Source organism: Galleria mellonella, unplaced genomic scaffold (genome assembly GCF_026898425.1).
Source record: "Galleria mellonella isolate WM207_F2 unplaced genomic scaffold, CSIRO_AGI_GalMel_v1 utg33, whole genome shotgun sequence".
NCBI lineage: Eukaryota > Metazoa > Arthropoda > Insecta > Lepidoptera > Pyralidae > Galleria > Galleria mellonella.
The window spans coordinates 9,974,202-10,001,950 of record NW_026442079.1 but is presented as its reverse complement, the minus strand read 5'-3'; the positions used below and the strand labels follow the sequence as shown (position 1 = coordinate 10,001,950).

Here is a 27,749-nt window from a genome sequence, read left to right as displayed (position 1 = left end):
TATAATATTATAATGGTTCATAAATTAACAAACAATCGCGAAATTATCGGTTAATAAATAAGTTTAGAGAAATAATGCCTCAGAGTTGACTTCATTAGTAATGTATTTTCACTGTCTAAAAATGATGACTGATAAAACCTATTTCGTAAGAAATTAATTTTAGTACCAGCTCCATAATTTTTGTAATTTGTACAATTCTGTTTACACAAAGTTGTCCTCATTTTTCAATTTTTTTTACTAGCAGTACTAACCGTTGATGTTTACACAGCCTGTTTTCTGATACAGAAAACGTTATAATTATTGTATATGAACTAGCACAAAATTAATGTAAATCAATAAAATTATAGTTACAGTGTTATTTTTATTATTAATATGTAGATATTTTTAATTGAGTATATAAAAAAAAATTCCAACAAGAAAAATTAAAAAGAATTACCAGCTTTACAAATGCTCTACACATCAATGCAACAACAAAACAAAATGCAAACCAAATTTCAACATGGCTTTAGCTTGTGGTTAAATGGCAGCCTAAAATTAAATAACTAAACTTATGGCAGCGTGGGGGGTTGGAAGATAATAGTTTTGTTTATATACAACTAGTGTTCATTTTAAATTGAATTTACATTGTGTATTTTCCCATGAGTTTCGATTGTGTCGTTCCGACTTCATTTTTATCGTTATTGGTAGGCGCAGGTGAGGTGATAAGCTTGTCAATAATCAAAATTTAAAGATGAATGAATAAGTTGTTACCGGAAATTTCATAAATCTCCAACAATGAAGAGATGTTTGTTTCTTTGGTAAATATTCAATTGATGGAAGCTGTTAATTCATCCCATTAGTAATCACAGCATTTCCATCTTCAAAATCTTACTTCAAATTGTATAAGCCGTGCTTGGTTCATAAACAATTAATATTGAACTCTGTATAAAACTAACCTCGGTGTTTTGTCATGAAAATAAAGAAATCATTTTGTAGTTGATTCCTTCACATTAACAACGCATGATATACTAATTGTAAAAGCACAAAAAAAGTAAACTAACCTGGTCAGTGGATACCCTTACTTCTTTCTGTTATTCCATAATTGTCTTTTTAATTTTTTTCTCTTGCTAAAGACTTCAAATAGTATTGAATAATTATTTACAATATTTTATTCATGCTATACTAAAAAATAACAACTTTGCATTATTACTTGAACTAATTAATTATTGCTAAAGATTCCATTTTATTTATTAAAAGAAATATTAATTTTGTAAATAAGAATCCTCTATACAACATCTTGTTACTAGATAACTGCTTCAGCTTTATATCAGTCTGTATCTTGTATGTATATACCTAATATATATATTGAAATAAAATAATATTTAATGCTTGATACAATTTGAAGTTTTCCACATTCATTAGTATAGAGTAATATATGGTAAAAGCTAGATCATTCATATTTATATTCATTGTGTATAGTTAATAACAATTCATGGTTAGCATCAACAAGTATAATTTCTGGACTGCCCTAATATAATTTATGTTTGTACTGTATAGAAGATATGTAATTTTGAATGCATCTGTTGGGGCAAAAAAAAAATTTAAAAAATTATGAGGATTATTAGAAAAATTTTATAAGATTAATTTCATTAGTGCTTTATTGGTACTGAAATCTTTTAGGTTATTTTCTACTTTGATTATGTCAGATTATATTATAGAGTAAATCATAATTTGAAGATATTTGTGAGATTAATATAATATGTAAATGGAATCTGAAACTTAAACAAATTGATGTTTCATTCAAAAATCTCATTAGCCCTGATTATAACTTCCGAGCAAAAAGCAACACTATTAGAACATTTTTATGTATCATGTTTAATTTTGTGTTGCATTTATTGAAATGAATGACACAAAAATTAATAGCTGTCTGTCTCAACTTCACATGACTGTACTTTTCTCTTTAAAGTATGACCATTCTATCAATATTTTCCAAGATTTTTCTTCTGTCTCACTCATTCACATATTTTTATTATGTAAAATTTTTAATTAAAAATTTTCATATTTCTATATAGTTTTTTAAACATTTTAAACATTATATCAGTATTTTCATAGAAAAATGAAACATTGAATAAGGCGCTGGCCGTCCAGATATTAACTAAGTGCTAACTGTAAGACCATCTAAATGTAGTACTGTTTAGAGCTTTAACTCAATATTCATCCATATTTGTAAAGATAATCCACACATAATATTTGCATACTTTTTTTTAAAAATTAATCTAGTATGTGTTGTGGATATTGTTGTATATCAATAATTCTCTCTGTTTTTTAGAACCCTAACTTTTACAATATTTTATGGAATAAGCTATTATTATGTAGGATACTAATATGTTGTCTGTCCTCACTTTTAATACTTGATTTACAATTAAAAAGTAATGATAAATTTTTTTGCTGTTCCTCATTTGATATATAATAGAATTAATTACTCCACTATTATATCATTACTCATCCATAAAATTGCTGAAGCGTACATTTTCATTATTTTTTTCAAATAATTATTTCAAAATTGAGTATTGAGATATGAGTATTGAGATATTTTTAGGGTGTAAAGTAATAATGCTGAGTTCAATATGAAGGAAAAGGACATGATAGGAGGATGCTGTGTCTGCTCAGACGAGCGAGGTTGGCCTGACAACCCGCTCGTCTACTGCGACGGCAACGGTTGCACAGTTGCGGTCCACCAAGGTATGCATTCGACAATTTGAAATTAATACATAAAAAGTATAAGCAAAATTGTGACTTAATGATTTATTATTAGGCGACTGTTGTATTAGGTTAGTTAGCTTGCTTACAGTATAAAATAAGGATAATGAGATCTCTATACAATTATAAAATTGAAAATATTTAGTTATCTTTGCTTTATAATCCTGTCATTTTAATTGTATTGGAAAATATGGACAGAAGTGTTCAACAGTAAACAATAAATTGTTGGAAACAATAATAATGAATTAAATATTAATTAATTTATTATTAAAAATCTAAATACTCCAGCGAGGCCCTGGAGGACTGACGTGGAGAAGGGTTTCGCGTGAACAGTAGTTGCTCGCGAGTCAGTCGATCCTAAGCTCAAGGAGAAATCTTATGTCGGTTACTAAAAATCACCTAATTTATTTCATCTTATTTTTTATCATTATGTTTTTATATCTTTTATAATTACTGTTTTTAATTGACGATTATTGATGTGCCCTAATAATGCAAATGGAAAATATTTTTATTATGTTTTATGTTTTCAGCATGCTACGGAATTGTGACTGTGCCAACAGGTCCCTGGTACTGCAGAAAATGTGAAAGTCCAGAAACAAAAGGAAAAGTGGTATGTTTGTATTCATTTTTTATTATGGCATGAATAAACAATATTGACACCTTTATAATATAACCTTAACGTTAGTGACTCAAAGGAAAAATCAGCCAGTTCTTAAACTCAGTGAAATGGGTGTGCGACAATACTGGGTTTTGTACTAAAGGTTTACAGCAATCCTTCAGTTACCTTTTTATCTTGGTTGGCTGGACTCTCAATCAATCACGAGTCTATTTGCAAAAATCTCTGTACTATTATGTAGTCAACATTTACATAATTAAAATCTCTAATATAGGATAATACTTTATTTAAAGATTTAAATGAATTAAAAAAAAGAATATAAATATGTTTGTTTATGTATTTATAATGTTACATAACACTTCTTTGCAGCGGTGTGAACTTTGCCCTTCTAAATCGGGAGCCCTGAAACGTACAGATACAGGTGGCTGGGCCCATGTAGTCTGCGCGCTGTACATTCCTGAAGTGAGATTCGGCAATGTCACCTCTATGGAACCTATTGTACTCAGACTGATACCACCGGAAAGATATAATAAGGTAACACACTTTCATTCATTTCATGGGAGAATTCTATTTTTTCTTTTTATAATACTGAGATGTTGACATTCTAATTGATGAAAAGTTGTAGTCATTGTTTAAATTAAATAAATTTATACTATATGCCTTAGTAAACTGATAAAGGTATCTATTTTATAAATACATATGTATAATGACACTGTGTTACAAGTTTTAAAAAGTATGCTTAAAATTCTTCTATTTATTTATAATTAACGTTTTATAAGAATATATAAATAAATATATATGAAGAAGAGTCTTTTTTCTAACATGTAAGTACTACTTTTTATGCACAAATAGGTCTTAGTGAAAAAAAAAATTAAAACAAAACACTATATAACTGTTTTATAACCATCTAATAATGGAGATATAATAGTAATTTCTTTTTTGTTTTTTTTTTTTATTGTTGCATAACCTAACAATGCAAATTTTTCCAGACATGTTACATTTGTCAAGAGTCGGGTAAATCACACAGAGCCACTGCTGGTGCTTGCATGCAATGCAATAAGTCCGGTTAGTATATATATCCTGTTAATCTCTATATATAAATAGCAATGTTTGCAACATGGTGTCTACTGGCAAAATTATCCAATGGTGACCATCAGAAGGAAATAGTCCTCAGACCCCAGCGGGTCTGCTATTCCTGACCAAAGTTGTGTATACCATACCATATCAGCCGTTAACTGTCCACTGCTAAACTGGGGGAGGTCTATCCCCCTATTGGAGGTCTTGCCAGTAGTTGCAATGCTTAGTAGCTGGGTTAGCAACTGCTAGGCTTATTGATTTTTTAAGAGGTACGCTGCTGCCCATTCATTAATCGTTAAGTCCCCTTAGTTCCTTCTTACGACATCCGCAGGAAAAGAGGGGTGGTCTATTCTATGACGAGACCACACGTCATGGAATTGGCACAGTTGTGTATGTTATTATGTTATTACGGTCGATTCAAAGCTCCCATTTCTCTAAACTTAAAAATTAAGGTATCAATTTTATATTACAGCGAAATTTTTATTATAAGAACCAATATGAACTCATTTCCTCAAATATTTAAGTCAAAATTAATATAATATTATAATTTTAATTTATAATGGTCCATAAAACGGTTATATTGAGAATTTTTTAATGAAAATATTTCGTTAAGAGAAAGGTTTCAAGAAGTAACCCCTCGGAGTCGGCCCCAATATACACTTGAATTAAAAATATAAAAATGTGTAAAGGCGTTTGTATGTTTGTTATATATAATAGAATATAAATAATCTTTATTCAATTACAAGCTCTTTTAAATGTCACATTTTTATTATTGTACTTCTGAGGTCGGGACGATGTTATCTGCTGAGAAAAACCCTCAAGTAACTCAGCAGTTACTCTTTTCAAATTATTATATATAAGATAATTTTACAATTACATGGGTACTGTAACTAAAATTGGAATTTAAATTGTATTTATATGTATTATTAAATGGAAAATAAGCAAATAAGAGCAAACCAGTCCCCACAAGCAACACCAGTTCACGAGTATGACGGATGAACCAGTCATTATTGCGCTCAATCGTATTTTAGGAAACTCAACAATTCGGCTCATCACGCCGCCACCAGTCGGGACCTTATAGTGAGCATGTCTAAGTTCAAGTTACTTTATGAGTACAAATTACGTCAACTCATTTCTTATGAGATTATCAAAATACTCATACGTTACGAGAGTTGAATTGATATTTACGGTCAGAATAATTAATGTAATAATGTCAATAACTTTTTTTTAATTATGGCTCCATCGGAGTTCCGATGAATTTGCCAATGTCATTGGTAAAACAATCGTAGTATAATGTCATTTTAATGTATAATTTGTTTAACCTTAATTTGAACGTCGTTCGGCTAGACCATATTTTAGAATAAATATATGTAATCAATTTCATTGTTCTCTTATTTTTTTTATACACATACTATACTAATTTACAGCAAATTTGCTGATTGCCAGTATTATGTGTTCAGAAAAGTTCATAGTATTTATACATAGAACTCTTTATTGTTTCTACCAAATAATTACAGTAGTAAACTTTTTATTGATAAAAACATTATGTTTAATTAACTTGGCTGGCGACCTTGTAAGGACAAATGTGGTGTAGGGCGGCCCCCCGCAGAATGACGAATGACCACAAATATATTATTAGGGCATCCATCCTAATTTATGGCAAAATATGTGTAGCACATTCAGTAGTGAACGATATATAGGTGGTTGCATTACAGTGATGGTTTGATTGGCCATGAAAAGATTGTAGTTTTATTGTCATTTTATCTCATTTTAAAGGGTGCAGACTTTACGCTCACGTGACGTGCGCCCAACGGCTCGGTTTGCTGTGTGAAGAAGCTGGAAACTACCAGGACAATGTCAAATACTGTGGATATTGTCAACACCATTACAGTAAACTGGTGAGTATTTTTAATCATCCTCTTGCCCTTATCCCAGTTATTTGGGGTCGGGTTTAATATGTTTTACTCTTCCATTCATCTCTAAATCATTTCCCCATATATATATTTATATATTATTTTTTAAATATGTTGTTTATATTTATTTAATATTATATCTGTCTAATAGAAAAGAAATATTTAATATAATAAATATCCTACAATTATACATAGAAATATATGTTTGTTAAATGATATGCGCATATGAATTATAATAATATGTAAATTTATGGGTTTATTTATGTCTGAAATAAAATTATTTAAACATCAAAACTTCATTATTGTCAAAAATTTTACCCAACACACACACACCAGAGAACACAGTGGAGTTGATAACCTATTTCAAATCGGTATAAAACCCTTTTTAAAACATAATTATGTTTACGTAACTAACAGGAAGTGCGGTTATGTTAAAATTTATAGTCCCGCCTTGTACCTACAATCCTTATCAGTTATTCACAAGTATCCTGTTCTCTACATCGTTGGCAATGGCATATGCATTTGGTTCTCGCATTTGACACCTACTATAAACTCTGGCATACATTATATAGGTTCTGTTTTCGTAGAAAAAAGGCGGCAACGTGAAGACTATCCCGCCGTACAAGCCTGTGTCACATGACAGTCAGTCAAGCGATTCAAGTTGTGAGAAAGAAGGCGAAGCATCACCCATGGCTAGTGGCAGTGGAACTCCAACACATGCAGCTAAGTCTAAGGGGGTATGTAGTCATTGTGTTGAAACTTGTTTCACATACCAAGTGGCATAAAAAATGTTTCTGTGTACCTATGTAGCAATGGCACATAATTTTCGCGCGTTTTTTGTTCAAAATGATTGAAAATTGCTCACTTGGTGAATGTTGAATTTCAAATACTCTTTCGCCTCCTCTTTTCAGTAGTCTTATATAATACTGATGGTCGTGACACCTTAATTCTATAAGTTCAAGATCCGTTGCCTTCATGCCTTTCTGTCTGTCTTTCTTTCGCGATATGTAGCACATCATGAAGTGATTTGTTGGCTCGCACTACTTACCTGACATCAAAATTGAGAGAAGTTTAGAAAAACTATTACATGCGGTATAAGTAAATTGGTTTCTTGCGCAAGGTGATTTGCTATTAATTATCTCTGTAACAACATTATATATAGAAAAATACGGCATATTTGACTTTAAAAATATTATTGTGTGTTTATAGTATCCATTTTTTATTTTGTCTCTAAGTATATATTACTATGTGTAAAAACAAATATTGTATGATCCTATTATATAATATTATTATATTGTTAAGCTGGCAAGATCTCTATATATTTATTGTCAATCACTGCTCAACAAAATCTCCTAATTCACATTTATAAAACAGTTATGGACATTTCTTCTAATTTACCTATCTTCTTTTCTTTTTTACATAGAAAAATATTTTATTACATCAATATATTATATTAAGAATTTTAATTAAAATCAATTAATCAAATCATATTTGAAATAAATTCAGAAAGGTTTTTTGTTATTGTATATTTTGTTAATGCAAGGATATTGTTTATATAAAAAACTTAGATATTTTTACTTTAGATATTAATTTTAAATTTAAATTTCATAAGTTGAGCTGCTTTCCAGAAGCTTGAAAATAGTGATTTAACTATTTAAATATTCGTACAAATTGCAGCCTGGCCGAAAATCAACTCATACGTCCAACTCAGTGTCTGGAAAAAGTACACCGAGTTCAACCAAAACGCCGACAAACACAAGCCAACCAATGGGTAAGTATAAGCACTACAAAAATAATAATGCATACAATAAATTTATTAATAATAGTATAATAATAAAATAATTATCCATTTATAATTTATAAAAAAATATGATAATTAATGTTTGAAATATGATTTTATTTTTTTAAATTTGAATAAATTATTGAAACTGCCTTGTTATTTTATCTAATATACACAAAACACTCCACAAGAAGTACTTCTAGTATAGATAGAGTTGTAACTGTAAAGCTGTACAACTAACTTATGTATATTGTTGAAGGCATCTGTAGAAATGGTATATAAATTGACGTGACTTTTAAAAACAGAAAATGACAAAAACTGTATAAGGAGAGCAAATGAAAGATGACAGGGGATTTTTATTTTGGGGCCACTTAGAATAAAAGTGGTTTAATTATATTTGTTCAAACTCTATTTAGTCTAGTCGATTGAAAAAGGAGTGACTAAGTTTACAGATGGTTATGAGATAAACAGTATTTCGCCTTTTGGTCGTAACATTTACAACATACAATTAAATATTGTTTGTGGATTATAAATCCCCTTATTCTTCTATATTGTAACAATGTTATCTCCATTCACGCAACTAAATGTTAATTTCTAAACACACTGTAGAGCAAAACCATGTAATTAAATTTATATATAGCATAGTTTTGAGGTCATGTCTAGTTATGATTAAGTAGTTACGCATTAATAACTTTATTTCAAATAAAATTAATAATAACTATTTCTAGATCTTGGTAAACGTTGAATCAAGTTAAAAAGATACTTTTTACATATTCCCTAAAGCTCTATTTGAAATAAAGTTATTAAATACTATGCTGTCGCCATTCATAATGTAGTAATCACATAATTAACGGCATTTTTGTACGTACACCTGGCTGCAGAGACCAACCAAGACAGTGCCGAGGTGCCTACAGTTGGACGGAAACACAAAGCGGCTGATAAAAGTGTGTTCCGATTGCTTATGTAGATATAGCGTTGCATGCACGTAGTAGTATGTATTTGTTGACGTCTTTTTGATGTTTGTAATGGTCATTGATTTGTTAGCAATTGAAGTGAGTATGAATGAGAGAAAGAAATATCTGAAATGAATACAGTAAGTGTCGTAAGGGAATGTTCTAGCAGTGAAACTGAACATTTTTTGTAAAGTAGTTTGGGTTGATAAGCGACATATATTTTTTGACTCGCCCATACAAACTGAGCAACTAAACTCCCAGTGTTTTATTGAAAAATGTCCATTATCATTGGTAGAACACTCCCTTTCAGAAGATGGTTTTTATTGTATAGTATTACGCCTGACATTACTTGTATGGAGTACCGAATCGAGTAATTTTAGATATATTGCATTTAAATAAATACACATAATGTTAACAGAGATTTAAAAGAGTAACTTTAACAGAGTTTATTGCGGACTCTTCTCAACAGATAACAACTTTCAGAATTCTACATTCATAAAAAAATTTCGATTCAAAAGTGCTTGTAAACAAGTCCATTTGAATAAAGATGATTTAAAATTGATATAATTATCAAACTCATGAGTAATTGTAATGATGACAGTTTTTTAATCTGTCAACGATTGGTTTCGTCAACAGATTAATTAAAAGGTATTAAAAATAATAATAATTTGTATGTGTAATTAAATAATCAGTTATATTGAAATAAAAAATAAATGCCACGTTATTTATTTTAAATAAACTATACTTTAAATAAAATAGTTCATACAATTTGAAATAGAATGGATTAATGTTGTGATAGAGGGGACTCTACTTGTACACTAAATTTTTTATATTTTACAATTCAATTTTACAAGCGTCCATTGAATCTTGGGTACTAACTACATTTTATTTTTATCATCATCATCATCATTTCAGCCATTATCCGTCCACTATCAACAATTAGTTATTTGTGGGTGTACTCCAATAATAAAATAACTAACAATAAATTCAAGTGCACAATTTTTAGTCATTTAGTAAATTTACATATTATCCCAAGAATTAAATATTATATAAAAGTGACACTTCCGGGAATTCAATAGTCATGCCGATTTGCGTTTAAAGCTGTTTATTGGGTTTAACGTCCTTAAATAAATAACCAGGGTGTCTAATCTGGTGTCACATTTACCTGAGTATTTATTTTTATGGTGCTTGCTCATGAAGCGTTTCTTTAGAAGGTTTTGAAGGTACATTACACATGTGGTGCATCCAAAATGAGAAAAAAATAAACAAAGTATTAATTCTTGAGCAACTACGTCGAGTTATTATAGAAAATATAATAAAAATAAATTATGAATAACCGAAATGTGGGAGATGACGTCCACCGAAATCATCCAAATCGTTCTGTCGATGAATGGAAAATGTTATTCCAGACTAAGATAAGAACCCAACCAGTCTGGAATAATATCTCAGATGATCCGGATTCCAATGCATGTCGCTTCCAAGAAAGATGCAGAAAGCGGTGCTCTTGGATACTGCCCGCATAGTACGCCGGTTTCTCTCTCTGGGGTTCTGAACTTCGGCCGACTATGCTTGTACTGGGGGTTAGTGTGCCATATTTCCTTCTTAAGAGAGGAGATGTGAACATTGTTATAAATTATTTAATAATGTCCTAATTGAGGACGTAGTCAAAAGTCTGCGGAGCCGGCGTGCAATGCAAGAGTAGAGTTGTGAAAGTGGATGAAATACGTATGTATGGGTAGCGGCGTTGTATATGATCATTATATCCTTCGGTAAATAATTATATTTTACTTGTCACGTTAAGTTCCGTCTCAGTCACTTTATGGACGACTTTATGGAACTCAAGTTTTGAAGTTCGTATTACATTTTTTATTGACGTTTAAAAATAAAGTGGTAGATTAGCTTAGTATTAAGTTGCATGTATGTAAATGTTAGTATTAGAAGTGTGGCGTTATAGTTGGGTACGTAGTATGTGATGTCGTATTGGTATTAAACCATAGATTAAACAGGATACAGAACATTCTTAGGGGCATTCATATTATCATCAAAACAACATTACTGTTCAACCCTATATATGTATTAATATTGGATGTGTCCTATCAGGCATTGTTGTGTCAGTCAGTAGTGTTGTTTAAATTGCGCGTACAGGTTGTCGGAAATGATAGATTTAATATACACGTTCTGAGTGCCATACTCGTGAACGGGAGCTATTTGTAGGGATTGGTCCACTCTAATCACTACGATTGGTTTATTATGTTATTTAGCTCTAATTGTATGTTTAATATTGTGATTGTTTTGATTGTATGGTATTTGGTAGTTGGTGTTCACACAAAATGATAACATGAAAATTTTTAAACTGAGTTTCTAGTCCATTTTTCTCAGCTGTAACTACTTTCTAAATTTGGGCGGTGATATCATAATAAATATTTAAAATGACTAATTTAAGATAAATCTAAATAAAAAAATTCTAGTCTTTTGGAGTCCACAAATGTATAATACACTCATATCTTCGTGTAATCAGGGCATACTTATTGACCAAAATAAAAAGTCGTTTAGGCGAATTTTTATCTTGGACTAGTCATTCTCCGTCCCAAATAGAGCGTGTATGCCAAGTTTCATGAGGATTGATCGAGCCGATAAAACGCCAAGAAATAATAAACAAGCTCACTTTTATATATTTTATTATGAACCAGTTTTTGCCTGCATTTGGTATGCGAGGAATTTGGAAAGGTAGGTAACTTCTAGCTGGTGTATCAAGATAGAACATCATCAGATCTTCAGAAACACAACTGTAAAAACGGATGCAATTTGATTTTGAGTTTTTATGGGCATACACACTCACAAACAGACATACAACAATCTTAAAAATTACATTGCTTCCATTGCCCTTATCCCTCGTATTATTTTTTCCATGTACTTACAGACACGGTCAAGCCACAGTTTTATATCGATTATAAGCATTTATGTACGTCAATAAAATAGCGGAACTGCTAGTTATGACGTTTAGACCGCTGACCACGCGTCCATTGTTATGTCACGTGTCTCACCCGCATCCCTTCCCGGTTTTAATATCATTTAGACTCGGAAATATCATAAAATTTTAAGCTCTCTAGTACGCGTTGAATCTTTATCCGTGTCGGTGTTGTTTGTTGTCAATAGTTGTAAAAAATATGTATTTGAAATATTCCAAGTAAAACAAAAAAAAATAATTTATTCATCACTTGCGAATAGCACCGACTTTGCATGGTGAAAATTTTATATACGAATCTGCCGGAAAATAATGAAATGACATTTAAACCGGTATAAAAATTCACTACGTTGTTTACATGTAGTAAGCGGAGAAACTGACAGACCGGGACAGTCACTTTCTTTTGTACTATTTAGAGATTTTTAATAATATGAAGTGTGTCTTTCACTCAAAAGATACTATTATCTTATTACAAGAAAATAAAAGAAAAAGATGGAGATATTAACAGTAATACAGCTAATTTTAAATCGATTGATCACTTTATAAATTAAGCTCTAGTTCAGATTCGTGGTCGAGTTAATTCATATTTCTTAACAAACTGTTAAAGACAAAGTTAGTATTTTTTTCGCGAGTATATATAAATTCTGATTTTTGAAGGATTTTAATAAATAAATATCATTCGTGTATTTGTTTCAATTGTGAGAGTGTTAAGAAATCTAAATAATTAGCATTTTTGTACTAATAAAATTGAACATTATTTCTGATGGAACATGAGAGAATAAAGAAAATTTTCAAGCTCCGGGAATTAATTTGACAAGTGGGCATGCTATATTATTTAATTTTAAAATTATACGAATTATTGATACGAAATAATCTGAATATAATAGTTGCGTAGTTGTAATTTAAAAATATTTATATATTTTCACAAGTTACTCACTATACCATTCGATAGGGACCACACAATGCCATTTTTTTATAACTCATGTAAGTAAATACAAGGTATAAAAGTATAAAATTACCATTTATTAAAAAAAATCTCCCTTAATCAGTTAATAAAAATTATGGTTGCATTTAAATATAATTTAAAGTTCCCAAATTTTTGTCCAATTAAATATTTTGAGTGCGTATGTTTATATCGATATGCGCATAGTAGGTATGCACGTATTGTAACCGGTGATATTTAGGCGAGAAATTGCATCAATCGTCAGACAAAAAGAAACCGTCGCCGTCACGTCGCGGGTCGTTAGCGGGCGATGCGGGCGGCTCCGGCAGCAAGAGTAATACACCAGCGCCCTCGCCGCAGCACACGGCACCTGAACATGTGCAGCCGCCGAGTGGTAAAGGTCAGTTGGAATGACTGTCTTCACACCAGTTCTATCAAGATAAAGTCTAGGCAGTAGAGAGGAATGTTAATGATGGAGACTAGTGACTCTATCACTAACAATATACGATATATTTGATCAGGTGATCAACTGATCTGCTTTCATTCTCATCTATCATCTCGCCGCTGGTGCCCCATCAGCGTATAGTACATGCGTGGTTGCCATTCTAATATCATTTATTTAAAAAAAAAAAACATTAATGTCCTAGTTTCAAAAACCTATTTGATTAAAGATATAGTAGTTCTCACTATTGTAACACCAAGGAATTAAAAGTAAATCAGACTCTCTTAAGCAAGTGTAGACCAATCATTAACTTCAGGTTGCAAATATAGTAATCATACACTTAGTTATCTTGTATATTGAAATATTTTTTTAAGAAAAACTTCGCCAAGGATTTAATTTCACGAATTTATTTATTTAGAAAAAACTCTGAAACCATACTGTTGTACTTGATGATTAGGATTCTCTTAAATTACTTAAATATTGTTATTTATTCCCAGGCTCAGGTAGTTCAACTCCGGTAAGCACCGCGAAGGTAGCGCCACCTTCCGCTTCGCCAAGTTCTAACAAACCTATCGAAGCGGTCGGTGTGATAAGTTCAGTTGCATCCGTCACAGCAACTTCCGTCTCTACAGTTACAGCAACCCCTGCAAGGTACAATTTTTTTTATACCTTCTACTGGTAGTAGCAATGACAGAGAATGAAAGAAGACAAAAGCAGAGAGAAAAAGGGGCATGAAAAAGGAAATAAAAAAGTCTTAACTAACTGTCTATTTTGTATGCCTATGTAAAAAAAATTCAAGACTTGGATAATCCACGTATTGAAGAAAGTTTTAGTGATAACCTTTTGCTTATCGCTTAAACTTTAACCGTTGTATTAAATTAGTATGAGAGGATGTCAGAAACAAGAAAACCAATGAAATAGATCCCTTCTAGATGCGGTATCAAAATAAAATTTCAGATTTTTAATTAGGAACACAATTGTGCAGTAATTTATACGTGATGCAGGAACAAATATTTAGACAGAGACAACATTTATAAATATTGTTGTTTGGCATCTATTTGGTCTTATTAAAACTCCTCATAATAATTTCCCTAAATGCATATGTTCCATATATAGATATTCTCTAGTTACAATTTTATTGTATGAGTAAATTTTTTTATTTCATTGTTTGTTTGAAAATTATGTTTAATTTTCTGATACTTATTTTTAAATTACAAATATTGTATATATATTTACTTATTTTTTACGACGGCTATAACAATGAAATCAATGCTCTGCAGAACGCTACCCCTGGATTAAGAAACTGTGAACGACATTTACGTAACTACTTTTGTTTATATGTATCGGTATGTTTTATATAGCACTTCGGCTACTACGTCTGTAGTACAAGCGCCGTCGACCAAGTCGGCAAACTATCAAGAGACAGTGATCACAAACACCGACTCAATGGACACTAAACAAACCAAGAAACGAAAAGCTGTATCTGCCGCCAACACCCCCACGGTGCCGGTCGATTATGCAGCAACACCACCGTCCCAGGTTGTTCTAGTATTTTTTTTTACCGACTTCAAAAAGGAGATTCTCAATTCGATTGTAATTTGTTACCTCATAATTCTGTCACTTATAAGTCGATGTTTTATCTTCCAAATTGGTCCCATATAAAATTTTATCAAAATCGTTCTTGTAGTATAGTTTTTAAATCAAAATAGCTGGTTTTGCCATAATTGTAATCGTTTTTTTTTTTTTGTTGTAGAACATAATCCTAAACTATTTTAGTTACAATCACATTCGGAATTCGCAATATTAGTTTTCAACTTCGATAGATCATACCAAAACGTAAAAAAGTCTCCAGAACTTTCTATGTCACTCCGACCCTTCGAGATTTTTTTATGACTCCACTTGCCTTACATAATGGTATCACAGTTAAAGGAGTATTCACTTTATCGCCTATAGAAATCTGTTGTCATGTCACTTTCGTCGCAAGGGTTGTCACATTTGTTTTCAACAGACTTGAAAACGAAGAGATTCTCAATTTGAGTACTCAATAAATATAGTTTGTTAAAAATTTTGTGTTGCAAATTTTTACTAGCTTTGAATTTTCTATATTCGCTTACTTTAAATTCGACCAAATTCTAAATTCGACTAAATTCTAAAAATTATACTCAACTAAACTATAAATTAACTGAACTAAATTCTAAGTTCCACGCGACTTGATTGGACTTAATTCGACTCGGCCGAATCAGTAAGAAGTTCAAGTTTCGTCCAATTTGACTAAGTTTAGCCAAATTCGGTCTAATTGCGACAAATTTAGTTTAATTTGATCACTTAAATCTAGTTTCGTATAAATTGACCACTTTGATCCTTTGTAGTCAGGTTAATTCTCCTTCAATAGGAGGAAATTAAAACCTGGCTCAATTTAATTTTTATTAATTTAGGCTGACAAAGGTTGGTTAAACTACTATAAACTTACTCATTATTCATAACCTACTCCAAAATTAAGAATATTGATATCCGCCATCTTTTTTGTTAAACTCAAAAAAAAATATTTTTTAAGATCAACTGACCAAAATTAATTAAAAACTTTACGCGGAATAAAATGTAATTATACTATTTATATAATGCAATATAAAAAAACTCTTCGAAAATCAAAACTGTCCACATAAATAAAATAATAAAGTAGTTAAATAATAAAATTAAACCAACCATTTCATAATTCAAAAGTATAATGCATACATTAACCTTTGGCAGGTATTGAATCATTGTATGGCAGTTCAGTAACCCCTGCCCCCGCCTTCCCTTAAAAGTTACCCTGTCTAGACTCCATCGTGAAGCTACTGTATGAAAAATTGTTCTTTATACTGTGATGATGTGTAATGTATAATTGACTCGACAAAAAGGCATTATGTTGATGTCCAATAGTATTCAATTAAAAAATCGATTAAGATAATATATCGATTTGTTACTAATTTCACTTAAAGAATGTTTCTAGATAATTTCAACAACAACAAACAACTGTTCAACAAATTACCTGTTCATTCTATTGTCTGTTAAGACTATAGATAACTTATAGTCTTTAGTGTAGTATTTTGCGTGGAACTGAACGAATCAGGAAAACACAAAACAGTAAATAATGAACAATTTCTTGACACATATGTCTTAATCTATGAGCGCACAACACGAAAATATGAAAATTAAATTATGATAATGTGGATCCAACTAGGTGAGCGCAGCGAGAGCGACTAAAATTAAAAAGTATAGTAGGTATGGTAACAATGTTGCCATATGAAAATTTGTGTTCCGTTTAGAACAGTATTTCATATCTTGAAATACCTATAGGTTTTTCTTCTAACAAAAGTAGGATCACGTTTACGATTGTGAAACCTTGTTTTACTATTATAAATTAGCAGATACGATACTTATTATAAATCTTATTAAACTTTGTATTTATTTTTTGATAGCAACCAAATGATGTCAATGCTCAGAACAATACCAGTATGTGGGAGACTCCTCACATTCCAAATGACACTCAGATGGATGCAGTCGACAAGATCATCAAAAAGGTCTGTATTCTTTTGTTATTTGACCCTTTTGTACTAAAGTTATCGAATCCTGAATCTTACCCATATTTATATGTACTGTACACAAAGAGGGCTTCCAGTAAGAATCTTACTAATCGACGCAACGGTCGTGAGCACATTTTTTTTTTTTTATTTCAATTTCTCCGCTTCTTACGATGAGAATCCCTCGTGGTTATATTCGAGTAAGTGTATAGATATTATTAACTTTTTAATCGCTAGGTTTTTGTAATTGTTACGCCAATGATAATTAAATTTCTAATTGGAATCCTCAACTCCAATTAGTAATTTAATTGTTAATTTTTTTTATTTATTTAAATTTCATTTTATAATATTGTTGCGTTCTATATTGTACATTTTGTCTCAATATTTTATTGTTGTGTTAATATAGTAGTCATTTAAATGAACAGATAAATTAACAGTTTTTCTTTAATGTGTGACTGTGACATTGATTGTTGTAAGGCATAATTTTAATAATAAATAATAATTAAAGTTCCTTAAATTAATGATTAGTATTGTATTTAATAATTTTGGTGAAAGATTTTATAATATTTATATGCCCAAGGACGACGGAACATAGGGAACTGAATATTTTTTTTATTTAATATCATGCAACTAAATATTTATGCAAATAAATTATTAATTGGCACAATTCCGACAGGACTGGTACAGGCACGAAAATATTTGTCAGATAAATCTAGCCAGGGCAGTTAAAAAGTAAATAATTAATACATTTTTTTTATTATTTTTTTATCAGGCCAAGACAGAACAAGCTGGGCAGGAGAACCCGCCCGTATCACATTTTGCGAGTATGAGCCCCGCCCCACCTCCGCCACCACCGCCGCCAGCACACAGCCCTGCATCGCATCCCAGTCCTAGGCAAGTTCTCTATTGCACCTTCATGATTTATAGAAACACGAAGCGGAACCATTTTTATAACACGATAGACAGAAAAGGTAGACGTAAGACGGGGAAATGAATCGGTCATTTTTATGTCCCTGCCATACGATGCAATCAATGCAATCAACGTTTTACTCTCCTATTATATACAATAACAATAAAATCATACCATTCGATACTGTTCTAAGACAAACTGTGTTCAGTCCAAAACTATTAAGACTATGGACTCTTAAAGCGAAATGTAATTAGATAACTAAGTCTTGTGTTATAGTTTGTGGTCGTAATCTGTATCGGCATTCTTTGCCTACACCGTAAGCCTACTTCATCTAAGTGCCACGCAAGCGGTTTTGTATGGTGAGTACAATGTTTGGAAACAATAAAATTATAAATCCAAATTATTGTAAACAACTTTATGTTCTATAAAAAGTACAAATTGATAAATAAGAATTATTCAAAACCCTTTCATTTTTCAAATTAGTTTCCTTACAGGCATTTTAAGATATATTTCTCGAACTTTTATTTCCCGAGCTTCTTTAAAAATGTCCTGTATAATTCAATTACTAAAGTTACCAATATTTTTTTTATTCAAGTATGAATGCTTATAGCATATTTAATTATTATTTTTTTTTATGATTATTCACCCATTCGGAGTGCAATTTCAGCTGAAAAAAAAACGAACAAGAAAGTCAGCTGTTACTTTTTGCAATAAAAATTGATTTTATAATTATAAACTTATGACAATACAGACTAGCACAAGAGTTATTAAAATTATTAGACAAATCAAGACTATTAATATACATATGATTTTGAATTGTTTGTCAAACATATATTCATATATGTCAGACTTAATTCGTAATTTAGGTAATATATCCCATCCATGACTATTTAGAGCCAGGCATATTTCGTCTTGTAAGTAATCGTTTAGTGTGTAATAGGCCTTATTCATTAATTGTTTCTTAAATTTGTTGAAAGGTAGATCATGCTACCATGATAATATGTCTACACATATTAAGGTAGATATTTTGTTTTCTTAATTGTTACTAACATAATTTTTAGTTAGATACTAACAATGGGGATCCTTGTCATCTGAAATAAAATGTATTTAGATTTTATTTACATTTTCTATTATTGGTGCATTACAATTAATTAGCTTTGTTATGTGATATCACAATTTACAGATTCTTCGTGGAATATGTTAAATATATATTTTAATGTGCAGACATCTTCCAAGCCCAATGCCTGGTCCGAGTGGCCTGAACACAATGTCCAATATACGTTCGCCGTCACAGCCACAGGTTAGTTCGAGATTACTCTAAATAATATATATTTTTATACACATATTTGATAGTTATTCAATGTAATGTACAGTTGATATTACCCACGAATTGTGTAAGTTTATTATATTAGTAAAAAATACTGGCAATGCTTTAGTTACGCTTAATTATATAAGTATGTAAAAACGAGACAGCGATAATAGTAATAGCTATAGTTGAAATACACAACACACGCTTTTTTGCTCACAAACAATTTCTTCCAGACAATGTACTTTTTGTTGTAATTTGTCTGGGAATACTCAGTATTCTCTAACAACTACAATATTTCTGAGAAATCTTAAGAGTTGCGACATTTAGTGATTGTAAAAGATATTGGGCGTATTTTTTTGCTGTTAAGTCATTAACTCTTAAAATTTCCTATTGCTGTGCATTTGTTATTGTAGATGCCATCATATGCCTTTCAGGTCGACTTGGCCTTTTCATCTGCCTGATGTTCCCCGGGAACGGTTCTTCTTATGCATTTTTACCATAAATCTAACGTGAAAACATAGGGCACGAAATATATACGATCTAAATCGTTTCTCCTTAAACTAAGAATATGGGGCTTGTCACACTGGGTGCTGCATGTATTCTGTGGCCTGCTCTAGTTTTAAACATTTACATCTTATTTCTCTATAAATCCATATAAGTCGCTTTCAATACCAACAAGTCAATAATTAATCCAAACATTAATATGTCCAAAATCACTATATTTTATCATTCTTTGACAAACCAATCAATAAAAATTCTAAACAAATATATCAGAACGAAATAAATGCACTTAATCATTATTTTTTCTTTTTTAATGTTGTTAAATTTTATTAAATCTATCACTGAGTATATATCAATCTATCTAAGTCGAGCCTCAGTAGTTACTTACGTAACTTTCATTGCCTTGAGTATTTTTAAAACATTACAATATCAGATATAAGTTATTTAGCTCTTAACGGTTTTACGGTCAATCACCGCGCATTTCAACGCATCATCGATATTTCAGGGCACACGGAGTTGACTTTATTATAATAATTTTAATTAATCATTGTCAAGCAAATCAACTGCGCATGTTCACAACAATATCAAGTTGTATTGAATATTAATAAATTTTAATATTTAAAATCACCAACAAAGTGTTTATCATTTATCAAGACAAGGTGCAGGAACAAAGCCCTACAATAAGTAATATTTTTGTATATAGTATAAGTCTAAATGACATATAGTCTAATAGCAATTTATATGAGCATTTATAAATAAGATGACTGCCCAGAAAAAAATTCTCCCACAATAAATTATTGAAAATTTTGCTTATTTTTCTTTTGTGTTGTCAGATTTAAAACGCCTTACTTATACTAGTAAATTCATTATTATAGTTGACAGTAATATTAATTCAGATTCAATAATATAATAGTGTTATGAGCTTCACCTAATCGGTGCCATCGTCTTATGTATTTGTCTGAAAATTTTAACACATCAAGCATGTGGTTAGCTACCCATGGGCGCAGCCATGAAGGTCGCTATCTTCTGCGTATTCTATTGTTTTCCCTTATAAAGATTACCAGTTTCCAGACGGCTTTGCTTAAATTGCGTATTAGAAAATTATATATTTATAATTAGTCACTTGGTAACATAGTAAATAGGTGCTGACCAATGGCTTTCCTAGTTGCACCCAAAACGACTGTGCAAACCAGGGATTTCGCTCAGGGTCTTTCAGTTCTTTAGACCTACAATTTCAAATTCTTAACTAAATCATTACAAACCATGTAAATAATTGAATAATAATCCAACCCAAATTTCCCCTCCAATGTTTCGTAATAGTTTTTCAAGTAAAGGACGTTGAACTGACTTGAAATTGTAGATTTGCAAGCGCTTCAATGCATACGAGGTAAAGGACTAAGGGAGCTCATTGGACTATCAAATAATATCAAATAAATATTTATATTGACACAATTTGAGATTGAAAAATGTTTCTCAATACATTGACTATTCTACTGTGATCAATATTTAGTTATTTTTTTTTTTATATATGACAGTAAAGTTTATTTATACTCATCAAAGTCATGTGTAAATTTGTATTTGAGTTTGGAGTTAGTATTTACCTTATGGTAGAGGTGGAAGATTATCTCACTTCATTATTTTTCAAATATACGAGATATTGTAAAGGGTTATAAGTGCGTAAATAGTTTTATTTAGCTTTTAGACTATACAATTGATAATTTAATATGACTCTAAGATCCATATGGTATTATTATTATAAGTCCTAAGGACTTACAGCTTACTTAGGTTTACTTTAGGTTAGATCTTACAGCGTCCTCTAGTGAAAAAGGTCAGAGTAAGAATCCCTCGTCTGCACAGGCCGTAACCGTACGGTGTACTAATCGCGCAATTGTGTAGGGCGTGAAGGGCGAACGCGACGGACCTGCTTCACTGCTCGTGTCGGTGCCGCTGCCTTCCACCAGCCACGGGCTCAACCTCTCAGCGCACGCACAGGTTCATAACTCACGTGTACACACAAATATCTCTGAATGAAATTATAACTTATTATCATTATAATACGGCAGGTTTTGCATTTAGTAAATATGGGTTGGTTGTTTGTTAGCGCTGTTTTAGAATACTCACATAATATATTTCATATTTTTTTTTTGTAACCAGCATGTATAAGAAAAAAAAAATTGTATATTTATTAAAATAAGAGACACCCATTGCACACTTTACGTTTTTTTTTATTATTTGTTTTTATAATGGTATCAAGACTACCGGTGTTGTGTTTTTGGTTTGGGTAAAATAAGATTTACATCCATAGACAATGCATAACATGTATGTATATATTTTAAAACTTTATGTAATAATACAAATGACAGAGACTACAGACATGAACAAAGTTAGATAACACAATATTACAAACTTTTTTTTAATCTGCAAATCTGCCCACAAAACCGTTTTAAAAAATCTCCTGTACCTAATGTCTTTTTTTATTGTTTCAATTCTTAATAAATAAAAGAGTTAAAAGATCAAAAATTATACTGGAATGACATGAACTCTTATGCAATAATCCTATGTGAAAAAATGACGCACAAAGTTGCGACATCTAGGTACTTAAATATCCATGTCTATGGTAATGACACTTCATGTTTTAAAGACGAATTTTTGTATATATTTCCATGTCCTCAAAAACGCATGAAACCTTATTGAAAAACATTCATTTCAATTTATGGTGATTTCAATGTAAGTGACATTGATATTTTTGTGTACACCATGCTGTAAATGCTTCACCTATCATTTATTATTTTTACACTTTAACATTGTGCCTGCCCATAAACATTGTGATCCATGGTTACCTTAACGTTAAAACCTAAGTTTACATTATTTTTATCCAACTGCATGTAGGTTTATGTCCGGATCTTTTGTGTAACATAAAGCCTAAATAGATTGGACTTTTTTTAATTGGGGATTCTTTAGTTAGATAAAGTCTCAATTTAGTAGTACAGTGGCCATAGGCAGTCAAAATCTTACAAAACTATCGTCTTAGAAATATAAATGTTGTTTGTCGCGTCCCATGACTATTAATTATGCAATGGCGTTTTTGTCACTTGCTCGCTCCGTGTGTGGCTCATGGCTCGAGCGATAAATATAATAATGAAAATTATTTAATAATACCGGATATTTTTGGCAGGTCGTTAAAATATAATTTGCAGATGTTTATTTAAACAAAACTATAGTAAGAAAATACCTCGCTCAATACAATCCTTATACTGTATAAATTGCCATCCAGACCATTGTACGTCGCACGGAGTAAGTATAAATAGCTAAACAATTATGAAAGAACACCATTGTAATATGTCAATACACCATCGCACCGTAGGTACCGTTACATTGTTGACACGACAGTTAAGGCCGGTATGTTACACGCACAAACATCACTGTATTCATGATAAGAAATAAAGAAAATCATACCATATCGAAGACCTTATCAAACACAAGGATGAGTAAAAAATATTCACTTGTTGTACGTGAAGTTGGCATAACAGTAAAAAGTGACGTCACGTTTTAAAAGGAACTGTCAGCGATATCGGTGCAGTATCGAAAATAAACATGTGTATCAGGGTAAGGTGATTCCAACTGATACACTTCACTTAATTATTGAAAACATGCTAAAAATAGAATGTCTTCGTTGGAAATAATGTGTTTATAGTAAATAGTATTTCAGTAGTGTATTGTGTGATTGAAAAAAAAAAAACAAAATAAAATAAAACTGCCAGGGTTTGCACCAGTAGCGCCTTTTTATATACAGAAGCCAATGCACTTTACAATTGAGCTACAATTTAATTGGACAATTTGGGAAATTGTCAATCACTATAGATGTTTGTTAACGCTATATTTTTGACTATTATTAGAAATATAATTCCCAGCAGTATATGCCGTGAGAAATTACTTGTTAACGATATTCGGACTAATGGATTAAGATGTAAACGACATGTGAGTGTTTATAATTTCCATATAATTCACAATTACATATAATATGCATGAATTGCATGATTTATTTATAATTTATAAAGAACGCTTTTATATGATTTTAACTTCACGATATTATAAGAGAATTAAATATATGCACCAGTAAATATAGCGTACAGATATCGTGGACATACACACACGAGAATTTAAAATACAAAACACATCTCCATACAGTTACATATATTTTGCAATCCTATTATATCGTGGGGATAAACTCGAAACGATATGGTGCCTTGCTATCGTAAATTATAAAAGCGTCCAAACTAACTACGAAATTTGATAAATTTATCTTTTATTAAATTAACATCGACAAACTGTATAATGTTTGTTGATATATTTTTAATTTATTGTATTGTTTTACACTTCATCATAGGTGTCAGCACCATCAGAGTTATGCGGCCCGTCACCACACATATTCCACCAGCCACAAAAACAAGTAAGTACTCATAGAAAACTATTCATTTATACATATATTCAATGCCTAAAGTCAGTCCTCCATCGAGAAATATGTTATTGTCGAGTTTATTCAATGATAATGTATTTATAGGCGTACCTACCAACATAAAAAGTGTTCCGTTGATGTTGTACTCACATCAAATCTTATTCCAGAATTGGACTCAAATTTCTCTCTATTGTATTTTAAAGTTGTTTTCGTTTTAGACAATTTAAATTCTAAATAACTTTGTATATACATGTACCAATAGATAGGGACTTTGAAATGCAACTGTGTGTTTAGTTCATCATTGCTTTAAAGCTTAATAACCTTGCTAATTAATAATACACATAGACGAAAATGAAATTTACTTCTGAAATAAGCATACAAACTTGCGTTTTAGTAGTCTGTATCTTCTTCCATATAGTTATAATTCTTTTCTACTAGTAATCATAGATTTATTAAATAAACAATATAAAATTTAAAACAAGTATAGGCAAAAGGATATTGACGTGTTAGTAATATTATTTATTTATTATTGAAGCAATGAATTACGTAACATAAGGTTTGGTTCAACAAAAAAAAGAAAAACTTGTCTTCAAGCATTATAAAATCAATTATTTTGATTAAAAAATTACTGAACCGATTTTAATAGAATTTCTATGAGACCAATCTGAAAGTATATCCTTTCAGATAAAAAAAAAATAAACCAGTTTATAAATGGCGAAGATGTGAGATAACGAACATAATAAAAAATACAACTGAATGGAAAGCCCCCTTTTTCGAAATCAGTTGAAAAGGGTTTATCCCAAATAAATATAAATGAAGATATTCATAATCATAACTTTGTGTACACACTATCGCAGAGTGTGTACGAGGTTTGTCCGGAAAGTACGTATAAAAGTTTTTTAAAAATTTTATTTTACAATTATTCAGGTAAATCAATTTTATCCCCTTCAAAGTACTCCCCCTGTGACATAATGCACTTGTGCCAACGCCGTTTCCACTGTGAGAAGGCTCCTTGAAAGTCCTCTGGTTGTAGGTTTCTCAGCTGCCCCGTCGTAGCTTTTTTTATCTCATTTATGTCCCCCAAATGCCTCCCCCGAAGTACCAATTTGGTTTTTGGGAACAAGAAGAAGTCACACGGGGCCAAATCCGGCGAATAGGGGGGGTGTTCGGTCACCGTAATGGAATTTTTACTCAAAAACTCACGGACAACAAGAGAGGTGTGGGCAGGGGCATTGTCGTGGTGAAGAATCCAACGCCCCTCTCGCGCCAATTCTGGACGAACTCGTGCCACACGAGCTTTGAGGCGTCTGAGCACATCGACGTAGAATTTTCCATCAACTGTCTGGCCTGGAGGGACGAATTCTTGATGGACAATCCCCCGAACATCGAAAAAAACAATCAACATTGTCTTGACATTTGAGCGGGATTTTCTTGATTTTTTTGTTCGTGGTTCCCCGGATGTCTTCCACTCTTTGCTTTGGGATTTTACTGTTCTGAGATCGGCAAAAATTTCACGGCCATTCTTGCCGAGTTTCGAGAGAAACTTGATTACGACGCGCTGCTCTTCAACGGAAGCGGGCTCCATGCCGACGGGGTTTCGTTAAGAGGTAACTTCACAGATGGCGTGACAAGCCAGTTCGCACCGCACGGCGGTCAGACCAGAACTGAAGCATTGTTAGGGACATAAGGAAGGGGTCCTGCGCTTACCTGGCCTCCCCACTCCTCTTTCTCGCATTCCAGAACACTTTTATACGAACTTTCCGGACAGACCTCGTATTTATTTTCAATAGAACTAACACCGAATGGCATCAAAATATCACATGCACACTGTAACAGGATAGCAATAAAAAAATGCACAGAAAAAATGTAAACTCCGACTCCGAACAGCCTAAAACAATCAACACCCTCGATAAAACTGTACAGTTCTGGGAAACCGCCGCTAGAGAAATCATTGTGACTTTTTAAGTACCTGCTCGTTTCTCCCCATCCCTCCGTCTACCTGCTCGGCCCTGTTCGCCGTGCGATTTCGACTTAAAAACATTCAGTACAGTCAACACTCTGGTTAGGTTAACATCTGCCAAAGCTACCCCATATCGGCGTTTATCATATCAATAGCGGCGAATGCGATACACCAATGTCGTCCGCTATTCAGTCTGGTTTGCGCATGCGCGGGCACATAGTTATCACAATATAGTGCCACCATCCCGTGTATGGAGTACAGTAGTAGTGTTTTATCAGTTTTGAATTATTATGGTAAGTATCTTTTATCAATTGAAATATACACTTTTTTTACCGAATTTTTTTAGAATAATATGGCATTCCACAAGCTAAGGAATCTTGTAAACCCACCTAAAAATAAAATTGTGTACGTATAGTCGGTACATGTCTGTTGATATTTAAAATTATTAATAGTGTTCGCACTTTATAATATCGCCATGTGGTCGTAATGACTCTGAATTTTGTGTCGTTTAGCAGTTCCTTTATGGATAAATATAATTATTCTCATTATAAATTACTTCGCTTCTCTGTCGGCGCATGTGGTGTTTATTAACGTATTGATATGAAATTTAGAGGCTATTTCTTATATACCGAAATATTGTTATTTGAATTAGTAATACAATAATATAATTTAGAAAAAGTCCTGACAAAAAAGTAAATACAATTTTATTAAACTTTATTGTCGATTTATTCAGTTATAGCAAAACGAAAAAAGGCATTTTAGTGTTAAGAGTTTAGTAAGTATATAATTTACTTAAAAAGATCACGACCCATTTCTTGTATATATAAAACGTAGCTCTGTAACTTTTTTTAAATAAGTCGAACTTTACAATCCACATGATGGTCTACGAAATCACAGCACTATAAATGTTAAACTTTTGCGATACCAGAGACATCACACGCGCTTCTCTAACCTTTGTGATATAAATATTTTTATTTATATTATCAACAGTAAATTTAGGGACATATTTCTCTTTATAAACGCCAATCTAAGCTTATGTATTTGGCAGCGGAACTCGTCCCATGCGTATGGTTTTATACCTTATCTCCTTCTAATAATTTTTTACGTGTGTTTTTAAATAAGCCTGAAATGATGATAAAAACGAGAATTTAATTTAACAGTCTAAAAAAAAACATTAAAACATTCTTAAAAAAGGTATGCTTTTTCCCCACTACTGTATTTTTTTACACGCTAAATTTATTACGAGGGTCACTTTATAAAATTGAAAGTCATTTATTTAATAGTTTGATACTTCTTGGGGTCTTAACACCTCAATCAATGATTATCAAATTTAGCGTGTACGTTATGTAGTGAGAACTGAGAACGACATGAGCTTTTTTATCGTTATCAATGTCCCGCTCACTCGGACAGTCTCGGGCACAAATAAATTGTCCTAAAATTAATATAAAATTTAACAACAATATCACGTTGTTATCCTTAATTTTAATTAATTAGTAATTCGTTTGCGTGGTCCCGGCATAGAATACCACTCTTACCTTTCTCATGGGTGTCGTAAAAGGCGACGAAGAGAATTTAATAGACTAGGAATGGACAGCAGCATCCCTCTTTAAACATTATCAATGCCT

The 27,749-nt window shown here is 31.6% G+C and overlaps 1 protein-coding gene and 1 long non-coding RNA gene across 11 annotated transcripts in view; one reads left to right on the top strand and one right to left on the bottom strand.

Moving 5' to 3' along the window:
• Nucleotides 1–346: 346 nt before the first annotated feature.
• LOC113518457 (protein AF-10) overlaps nt 347–27,749 on the top strand; it is a 45,863-nt gene continuing 18,460 nt past the window's right edge. Inside the window, exons 1-17 of one of the 10 annotated variants that reach the window (XM_052896745.1) lie at nt 347–797; nt 2,613–2,721; nt 3,270–3,349; nt 3,725–3,889; nt 4,345–4,420; nt 6,209–6,330; nt 6,933–7,082; nt 8,023–8,116; nt 9,007–9,069; nt 13,252–13,386; nt 13,926–14,079; nt 14,790–14,967; nt 16,887–16,988; nt 17,761–17,882; nt 19,123–19,198; nt 21,605–21,700; nt 24,096–24,158. In XM_052896745.1, the coding sequence (XP_052752705.1) occupies nt 783–797; nt 2,613–2,721; nt 3,270–3,349; nt 3,725–3,889; nt 4,345–4,420; nt 6,209–6,330; nt 6,933–7,082; nt 8,023–8,116; nt 9,007–9,069; nt 13,252–13,386; nt 13,926–14,079; nt 14,790–14,967; nt 16,887–16,988; nt 17,761–17,882; nt 19,123–19,198; nt 21,605–21,700; nt 24,096–24,158 (1,800 nt within the window). In that variant the 5' untranslated portion in view covers nt 347–782. Of the gene's footprint in view, nt 798–2,578; nt 2,722–3,269; nt 3,350–3,724; nt 3,890–4,344; nt 4,421–6,208; nt 6,331–6,932; nt 7,083–8,022; nt 8,117–9,006; nt 9,070–13,251; nt 13,387–13,925; nt 14,080–14,789; nt 14,968–16,886; nt 16,989–17,760; nt 17,883–19,122; nt 19,199–21,604; nt 21,701–24,095; nt 24,159–27,749 lie in introns of those variants that run through there. The other 9 variants (XM_052896744.1, XM_052896748.1, XM_052896747.1 and 6 more) reach the window with 9 other exon arrangements.
• Nucleotides 13,820–23,354, bottom strand: LOC128201087 (uncharacterized). Its single transcript, XR_008253067.1, has 2 exons — nt 22,941–23,354; nt 13,820–14,072 (listed from the first exon to the last, which is right to left on the bottom strand). It is a non-coding gene; the product is annotated as an uncharacterized LOC128201087 (long non-coding RNA).